The 10213-nt window shown below is 44.1% G+C and overlaps 1 protein-coding gene across 1 annotated transcript in view; it reads left to right on the top strand.

The window, feature by feature from the left end:
• The window catches only part of usp43a (ubiquitin specific peptidase 43a), a 159807-nt gene that overhangs the window by 98124 nt on the left and 51470 nt on the right, over window positions 1–10213 (top strand). The window contains exon 7 of the mRNA XM_008278480.1: window positions 7363–7531. Coding sequence (XP_008276702.1) covers window positions 7363–7531 — 169 coding nt within the window. The remainder of the gene's footprint in view (window positions 1–7362; window positions 7532–10213) is intronic.

Here is a 10213-nt window from a genome sequence, read left to right as displayed (position 1 = left end):
TTGCAGTATAAGGCAGAGGGTGACCTTTTCGAATGCTCTTCTAGCTGTACTGTTTGTTCTGGCCATTATAAAGCAATGTGCTGATTGGATGAGAAATAGCCCATAATAACATTTGTTCCTATTTTTGTTTTTTGTTTTTTAAATTCTCATTACCAGAAGCATTTTTCTAAGTGATCACCATTACAGAAACTCCTCACTCACTGTGAACATGTGCCGCTTGTTTGTTGGCTTGCAGCAGAAAACTTTTAAGAAGCACAAAAATCCAGAGGGAAATCAGAGTATTGGTTCAGCGACGCTTTGAGAAAACCATAAGTAATGAACTGGTATTATCTAATACTGTTGTATGAGTGGAGGGATAGTTCATATGCAGCGCGTATGAACTCTCCTGCAGCTTATGAGCGCGTACATAAATAGACTCACACTGAGACAAAGACATCACGCATGCAAATTAAACTCCTGCAAAGCGCGCATCCCGTGCAGTTCCATTAAGACGGTTAGAGGCCGCCTGAAGCAAACTCGGTGCAGAAAAGCGAAAGGGGAAAAAAAAAAAAAAGAATATTCCGCAAACATTCACAGGGGGACTCTCTCGCCCCTCCAGTAGGATTCATCATTTAAAATAACCTGAAGAGAACGAAGGCAGAAAGAAATTTGATGTGTCTACAGTCGGCGCTCTGATCACCACCGCCGCCTCTGGAACGTGTTCCCAACTCATCTGGGAAATAACGGCTACACTCCGCTCAGCCGCCTTATTAAGAACGACACAAACGGCGCATAAATGCCTGCGTAAATGCCAGCTCGAAAGCTTCGTCTGCCCCCACAAGCATGTTAAAACACCTTCCGCACGGTCGCAACTCAACTTCATTATGTTTAAGTGAACCGAGCAGCAGGGCGGAGGACACTGGAAGACGTCTTCTAGTTTTATGGACGGCGAAAGACCTCTCTGTGACTTTGGTTCTCAGCTTTTTATTTGAACCCGATTGAGCTTCTTGGACGTTTTTTAGTCCATAATACAGCTTGAAAACTCACATATTTAAAGTTATTCACAAGCAGTTTGATTTCGGCGTGGGGATTTTTGCCGGACTAAATATTTGAGACGTGATGTAACTAAGTGCAAAATACTTTGGGCAGAGTGACTGATTGCGAGCTTTGTCGCTCATGTGTGTTGTTTTTCCCCTTCGAGTAAGAGAAAGAAGTGTTGGGGCTGCTGTTGACACAATATTGTGCCTTCCCCACTGGCGTCGGAGATGGAAAACTAACTGGATGTAGTTGAGGGATGGTGGAAGAAGAAGGAGCATCAGGTGTTTCTCAGTTCCTTTTCGTGCCGACTGCCTAATCTGTCATTTTGCTGCTGGCAAAAAAGCTCAGGTGCTTCACTGTCATCAGAGCCATTTTGTGCTCAGATGGCTGTTTGCTTGCCAGGACCTCAGATTTGTCGAGGAGCAAGCCCACGCTCACCTGGGTATTTTTGGTCGGGCGTGTCGATTGCACTGACAGGGGTCACTCATCCAGGTCCTGCCGAGGAGGGAGGGCGAGGCGTCACTTTTACATGCGCTCAAAGTGCTATCTGGGGGTTTTAAATGAAATAACAGAGCTGAATAGAAGACGCCAATGCCCCCGGTGCAGCAGTAAAATACGACTGTCTACTTACACAAGGCCTTTTTGTGTGTGTGAGTTGTGCAGAGTAATGGGAGCTTGACGAACACATTTCTAATGAATACAGACACTTATCCTCTATAGATATGAACAGAGACACTGTGGGACCTTTTTTCTTTATTCTTTTTTTACACAGTCATCTTCAAGATGTTCTTATTCAATCGCTCTAAGCCACACTGAGCCGGTGGTGCTGTGCTATCAGTTAGCAGGTGCTTTCCTCCCACTTTCCAGTAGAGTAGCTTCGTCATTCAGCGTAGAACTGAGAGATCTTTGATTTATAAAATGCATAAGTATACCTAAAAGCATACCATTGATATTGTGTAGGTTCCCCTTCGTGCCACCAGAACAGGCATGGAGACAGAACCTATGGGGTTGTCCTGTGGTGTGGGACAATAGATCCTTCAGGATCCTGGGGGGGTTTCCTGGGTTTGAGCTTACGTGGATCAGGCTTGTTCCACACTTGTATGTATGCTTAGTCAGCTGGGATCATAGACTGTATGAAAGATGGACGTAGCAACTGGCCCTGAAAAATGAAGCCAACCCGGAAGTGTCAAAAACCTGCAGTATCACTACGTCCGCTAGCTGCTCGCTCCAAAAAGCCCTGGCTCCCATAGACTTGAATTGGAAAAGAAGTGATCACAGATCACCAAATACTGCATTCTCCAGCTCAGGATTGTTTTCTTATTGTTAATGGTCAAATCCAGAGATCAGGTGGCCAATCTGAAAATAAATCAATACAGAATTTTTAAAAAATCATCAACATTTTGCGGGGCAAGGGGCGTGGCTGGCTTGATTGACAGTCGGCAGCGACCATACAGACGAAGCGAGCAGAAGGCGGTAAATGTGGGTGGGGCAGAGAGGGCCCGCCTCTCGATCCGTCTGACCAATCACTGCTCCTATGGCTCCGCCCCCCTCCGACGATTTTTGCCTCCAAAAATCCAAGATGTCAACCAGGAAGTAGCAAAACCCTGGCTTCATTTTCTCAGTGCAGAAACCAACGGGTGACGTCACGGTAGCTACGTCCATCTTTTATATAGTCTGGTTGGGATCTGGGGAGTTTGGAGGCTGGCTCAACATTCAGGCTCTTGCTCTTGGTCTTCGAGCCATTTCTGGGTGCATTGTCCTGTTGGAGGGGGGTGCAAGTTTCTGTAGGTTTTCTTGGTCTGGAGCCATGTTTAGGTTTCTGCTGCATGTCAAAGTAACATCCACATGATTTCCAGGACACCAGCAGGACATTAGATGATAACTAGATGATCAGTGTTACACATTTAACCCATAATGTTGTAGGTGATTTAACATGATGTGTCCTCCTCTCCTCCACCTATCCAACAGCCCCCATCAATACTGTTGTGTTCTAGTAATTATTAGTCCGATTTTATTTTCTACTCTCATTACCTGACCGCTTGTGTGAAGCCGATTTATCCCTCGTGGTCAGATAATGGAGAGTTGCAGGAAAAGAAAGAGAAAGTAGATAGTGGCGCTGATAAATAGAGTACAAGGGAGAGAGAGAGGAGAGCGTAAGATAAGACAAAAGAAAGAAACGTGGGATGGAGAGAGAGAGAAGGGGAGAGCGAGCGCCGGAGGAGGCGGCGGCGGCGTGTCGTCTTCGGCTGGACCGAGCTGTTTAATTAATGTTGCCATACACACCACGACCAAACCTCAAGAGCCATTTCTAGTTCTCTTGTTTATTTCTCTCCTCACAATCCCCCTTTCTCTATCTCTGTCTCCTTCTCCCTCAGTTGCAATGTTTATCTTTTAATTACAAATACCAGATTACAAAGGAAATCCTGCAGCGACCATGACATTGTTACAACAACACACATGGTTCAGTATCATGCAAACTGAATCAGTGCGTTTCTAAGAGGACCTTCAAAGTGCCACTCAGTCACCGTCTTCGCCGTGAGAGTTGCTCCTATAAAATTAGGTAGCGCTGCTCTTTCTTGGCTCCTCTTTTCTCTCCATTCTGCTCCTCTCGCTCCTCCACCCCACTAACACCTTCCTCCGCCCGTGGATCTCCTCCGTCCCCTCTCTGGGATGCAGGGTGTGAGAATGAGAGTCTGGCAGGAGGTTTTCCCAGCACGCCCGGGACATGTGGGTGAAATCACGCCGCTCGCCACACACGACATATTACTCCCTGGTTATAAAATTACTCGCCGGAATCCTGGTTGCTGAGAGAGAACAAGTGTAAGGAAAGATCTGCCATCAGATTGGGCTGAAAACCGATATATATGTTTTGCTCTTTTTGCTGTTTTTTGGAGCTTTAGGTGCCAATTTTTTCAAGCATTGTCTCTTGTTGCGTGATCACTTCAGTCACATATGAGTGACTGATATCAAGGGTAGAGGAGGATGTTTTTTTAGGGTCCAAAACCTCCATCCATGACTTGAATCACATTTCTTCCCACACATTCGGTTGAGTTTGTGTGATCCCATGAGTCGCTGTGCATATGGTTGCCTGGATGCTGACAGAAGTAGTGATTCACATCTCTGCCACCTTGATGCTACTTTCAGGATGTTGACTGTGTTCTGGTTGCACCTTCGAGATGCGTAATGCTTCCAATGTGTGTCACTTTGATTGCGTTACAGCCTGTCGTGTTGTTTTTTTGCTTAGTTCAATGTAGAAGGAAAACATGGACGTGACTGTTATTTATGTGTTTAATAAAGCGATCCGTACCGTTCCTCTGACAAGCGGATCATGTGTCAAATTAAGATTGTTAAAAATATAACACTGGGAGATCGTCATCCTGTGGCCTGAAATAGTGAACATTTAGCCGAGAAAAACTCTGAGTAAATATATGCAATGTTGTGCAGCATATTTTCTTCATGGGCTACAAGGTGGAGCGGTGGCTAGCACCGTCGCCTCGGAGCAAGAAGGTTGCCAGTTCGCGTCCCGATGGGGGCACCCGGGATCTTTCTGCGTGGAGTTTGCATGTTCTCCCCGTGCAGCGTGGGTTCTCTCCGGTTTCTCAAGCTTCCTCCCACAGTCCTAAAACATGTTGAGGTTAATTGGTGAATTGGTGATAGACTGGTGACCTGTCCACTATGTCCCCTGCCTTTACCCTAAGTCAGCTGGGATAGACTCCAACCCCTCACGACCCTAGTGAGGATTAAGCGATGGATGGATGGATGGATGGATGGATGGATGGATGGATGGATGGATGGATGGATGGATGGATGGATATTTTCTTCGTCTTTATCTGAGTAAACATCTTGGAACCTCTTTGGTCTATCGTGCAACCTCTTGGTGGTGTCCCATCTCTTGATTAAGGACCAAAGAACCGCTGGACTCAAGGATGCATGTTATTTTTACATTGTCGTCATTGTTGCATACTGTAGATGGCTGCACCATGAATTTAAATATGTTAGAATTGTTTAATTATTCTTATAACCCTTCAAATGCAAACACAGTTTTTCTCTGTATACATACATCATCATTCTACTCCATACATACATCAGGTGGAATAACAAACTGCCGCCGCTAGTCTTTATAACGTCTTAATTAAAATTCTACACCCCATATGTGTTCTATGTGTTCTGCCTTATCTGTGCATGTTAAAGGTCTACATCTTTTCTTAGTGTGCTTCGTTTGCATCTAACTGCTGTAACTTTTCCCCGGTTAAGGAGTCAGTGAACACTATCTTATCTTATCTCAAGCAAACTAATCGAGAGCAGGAACGGTTTCGGTTGAAACAAAACTGAGCTGAAACTGTGGAGACGCCATTTACTTCTAAGTCTCCGGAGTGGAAAAAGTGAGACTTAAATAAGGCTACAGAGAGAACAGAGGCAGAAGAGAGCAAGAGAAAGAGACATGAGCTGAATTCCCCATTTAAAGAGCAGCGTTTGAAACCTGCGTGTATAAATAAGAAGAAGGAGAAGCATCTACACAGGACTGGGTATCAGTTTAGTCACAGCTTTTTTAATTCTCCAAACTTCCTTTAGCAGTCAGCGCTTTCATTCTTTTCAGATACCATTTATAACAAAAAAAGATATCTACTCCCTGAAATTGTAGCCTTTTCTGTCAAATGAAATTCTTTCACTCAACCCTTTGTGTGTGCCTTATTAATCTCTCTGCTGGCTTTTATGCAGGCAAAACATTTAAGCTTTACATCTTTTCACGCTCGCTTTCCTCCGTGTGTTTAGGTTTCTTTTGAGCGTGTGTGTGTGTGTGACGTTGGAAGGTTGGCAGTGATTAATTGCACGGTTGGGATCAAACAAGCATTGTTTAATTAAATCCTCTGATAATGTCAAAGTTTATGTTTCCTGGGAGACAAGAGGTTGTGCCTTCTGTATCCCCCTCAGTTATTACTCACTATTAATCACAGCAGCGGGGCTTTTGTTGTGTGCAAGTATGTGTGCGCGCTTTGCAGATGCGATTCTTTTTACGGCTCCTCGGGGTAAATAAGAATCAAAGGGCAATTCTACCGTAATGGACGTTTCTTTAGAAAATGTGTTTTTTAAAAAGTGTAAACATGTCACATTAGCTGATAGCGTGCATAGCGGTTTTTCATTCTGGCACCCAGAGCGGTTTTGTAACCCCGGTCCATTTCAGTGCCGCCCGCTTGATAGAATAAGCTTTTAAGGTGAGCAGTGCTTTTAGAGACGAGGTGCTGGGGGGGAAAAAAAAAAGCGCACCACCGCCAGCTTTCTGCCAGCAAATTTGTCTCCGGCTGAGTTTCTGGACTTGAGCCATCGCAGAACTAGTTGTTCTTTCTTTTTGTGAACTAATATTCTTTACATTGACCCTCTGAATCTGCAGTACGAAACCATACCCAAGTTTGGAAATGTAAAAATAACAGATATGTACAATCTCCACATTGCATGAATAACAAACTGAATGCTCAATTCTGATTTTTTTGCGAAATCAGATTTTTTGCGAGTTCGTTCACATTTCCAGTTAAATACGACTTGTATGTGATCTGCTGTGTGAACTTCATACGACCCAAAAGTGTCCCACATGCACAGAAGAGGACACAACGACGTCACACGCAGTGAGCGTGCTCAGTGTTTACAGAAGTAAACATGGATGGTAACAGAACTGGGACCACTATCCTAAACTAGCATCATGCGTTCCGACTACTTCCGCCCCATCAGAGCGCTCCCCTGGGGTGGAAGTGTCCCCCTGACCACTCAGAATATTCGGATATTCATCATTAATTGGGCCTGAATATCCAAAGACCAGAAAGTGCTATTGGGACCAACCCTACTAGTTATTATAACAACTATGAACAATTATTAACAACAAATGAGCCTTCAAGCATCAAGCCCTCCTTGTATCTCGACCTCCGTCTTGACAATCCGACAGCCTTGCTATCCGACATAAAAGAAGGTTTTACTTCTAGTGTCGGATTATCAAGTCACAGCTGTAGTTTTCTTTTTGATAACTAATACTCTTTACCTTTTAATCCTCCCTCTAAATCTGCAATACAAACCGTATCCAGTTTCCAAGCATCTCACTTCCTTGATCTAGTTCTCAGCTGAATTCATTAGTTTCATAAATGTAAGAATAGTTATTATATCTAATCTTTAGGTGCATTAAAGGAGCTTCATTTGTCTTATTATGTACATATTTGTGACTAACTTTCTTCTGAGTTCCCTCATTTTGGATTAAAAAATCAGATTTTGCAGGTGCTCGTGAAGGTTTTCATTCAACTCCATACAGTTTGTGCATCAGCCTGTATTAACAGCTCCTTCTGCTTCCTCTGCTCCTCTCAGGGTATCACCACAGCCTCCCCTCCTCTCCCTACACCTCCACGGCCGGACCCGACGGTCAGAGGTTACCTCCATCCGGCACCCTCTCCTCTGAATACCTGAACCAGGGCAGCAACGCCAAGGTCCTCCTCCTCATGTGCAACACGGCAGGATCTGGCCAGCAAGCTGTCAGGTGGAGGCTGATGTATTTCAATGAAGCTCTCGATCGCTGTTGATTCAGTTTTTTTGTTGATAGTTTACATCTCTTTGACTCGATGTTGTATATTCGGTTTATTCAACAGTGAATTGATTTTGTCGGGCACACAAGAGTGAGTTTAACTTCTTTTATGAGATTGCTTTTGAAGATGTGTCTTTTCATATTGGTGTGGCTGTGTGTTAGAGCTTGTTCAAGTACTGGAGCAAACACATTTTCCTCTCGCTCTGCTGTGTCTGCAGTCTTAAATCAAACACATCGTTTATTCTTCTTCCTTTTCATCATCGGCTGCCGTCTCAACGTCAGCTTCGAACTTCTGTTTGACTTTGACCTGCATATTTTTATCTGTATATCTTTGGCACAAATTCCCTCGACTGGGCTGGTTTCATTCAGCTTTAAGCTCACAGTGTAGAAACCCGAGACCGAGTCGCTCTTATCCTGTAACAATTAGGTTTTATTGGTCGCCATATGTTACTCTAACAAGGGTAGGCAGCATCGTTACGTTGCTTTGCATCTTGATGTACGGCGGAGGGAGCTGGGTGGAAGCTGTTTATTTGCCGCTCGCAGGTAAACTGTGTTGCTGTGTTCGGGGGATAAACATCCCACAGGTGCTGAAGTGCATTACAAATCAGAGTTATGCTCTGATAACATCTCCCTCTTCAGTGACGGTTTTGTCACTGGAGGCAACGTCTCAAATATTGAAATGATCCAGACGCTTACAGTACTTAGTTATTTAGAGATGAGCAAGGATTTACTGGCTTACTAAGAATATTCTTGCAGCTACTTTTGAGATTATTCCACTTTGCTGCAAAGAGGGGCGGAAGAAAGTCCTGAAGAGATTCCACGATTTGCTTACAGGTGAAATGTAACGACTGAGGAAGGTGAAGCTGAGTCCATTTGAAAATCACGGAGAGAAACTTGTAGGCAGTTAGACGCTGAGCAGCTTAAATATGTTGACTGTGTGTTTCAATTCAATTCAAATAACTTTATTCATCCCCTCGGGGAAATTCGAAAGCTAACTGAGTATTGAATATGAAGATAACCAAAAAAACAAGCCAAAAACCCAATAAACCACATCATAAGTATCACATAATATTACATGGGACAACTTTTGGAGAGTCAGAGGACATGAATTTAAGTTTTTATTATTTATTTAATTATTTTGTTATCAGGTTTCAGGGGCTGCAAGGTGGTGCAGTGGTTAGCACTGTTGCCTCGCAGCTAGAAGGTTGCCGGTTCGCGTCCCAGAATCTTTCTGCGTGGAGTCTCCATGTTCCCCCCGTGCAGCGTGGGTTCTCTCCGGGTTCTCCGGCTTCCTCCCACACAGTCCAACAACATGCTGAGGTTAATTGGTGATTCTAAATTGTCCGTAGGTGTGAATGTGAGTGTGCTTGGTTGTCTGTCTCTAAGTGTAGCCCTGTGATAGACTGGTGACCTGTCCAGGCTGTCCCCTGCCTTCACTGGGACAGACTAAAGCCGCCCTAGTGAGGATTAAGCGGTGTATAGATAATGGATGGATGGATAGATCTGGTTTTGGTATTCAGTATTTCACACAGTCCCGGAAACACGTTAATCAATTCCTGCAGTTTTTCACGATGCAAACATAACCCTCCTCATGCCAGTAGTACCAAAGCAGGTTGTTAGTGTTCCAAAGGCTGCAGTCGGTTCCTGTAAACGTTCCTGAAGCCATTATGAGGCGATGTGAGGTTTGGTAACATCTCTCACAGAGTTATTAATGTGGCCAAAGGCAGGCTGTGTCCATCAGGGCACCTGGTTAGGATGGTATAGCAGCATTCACACAGTAATTGTTTGATACCAAGGGGCCGATTGTGAACGGAGGCATCACCATTATTAGTGTTCCTGATGTATAAGGATCTCTCTGCTGGGATCAATAAAGTCTAACCTATTACTGACACAAGGAAAGGCGCATTTGTTTTTCATCATGTTCCCTTCAGGACTTGATCTTGTAGCTCCTAAGTGCGCAGACATGAACACGGTGTTCATGCTTGCGTCACACAGATCCGTGTGTGGATGGCAGGTTGACAGGAACAGATAGCAGACGCTCCTAAAGGCTTGATAATGTCAGAGTCTGACATTTGAAGACTCATCTGTCCACATGCCACAAGGCTCGATTGCTCCACTGTTGTAAATATCCGAGTCTCTCTTGCTGTGTAGTCAGCTTCCCCCAAAATGATCCAGAGAAAGCAGCGCGGCTACTGTGGCAGTGTTTGATTCATTCCTAATTAAAATGGTGCTGCAGAATTTCCAACAAAACACAATTCTGTATCTGATTGCTGCACATTTAATTCCAAAACTGTGCTTAGATATACAGCTGCAACAGTTTTACTCCTCTGAGATGCTTTACACAAGAGACCTTCAGAGATTTACTCGAATCAAACCTCACAGCCTCCAAAGTAGAATTCAGTCAACACCCGTCTGAAGCATTAAATGAAACGAGGACTTGTTGCAGGAATGTTGCTGCAGATCTCATTGTGATTATTTAGATAAATGTCTCTCTCTGTATTACACCCTTTGTGAATAATACAAACCTTGGAGCTTTAATATTCAGCTATTTATGTCTGAATAATGTGTGAGAGATCTGAAAGACAACACAAGTGCCGAATTCATTAACCTCTCACAACAGTAATTCAAGGAGAGTAT

The sequence above is a fragment of the Stegastes partitus genome, unplaced genomic scaffold (genome assembly GCF_000690725.1).
Source record: "Stegastes partitus isolate 25-593 unplaced genomic scaffold, Stegastes_partitus-1.0.2 Scaffold124, whole genome shotgun sequence".
In the NCBI taxonomy this organism is placed as follows: domain Eukaryota; kingdom Metazoa; phylum Chordata; class Actinopteri; family Pomacentridae; genus Stegastes; species Stegastes partitus.
This window is presented reverse-complemented; position numbering and strand designations above follow the sequence as displayed.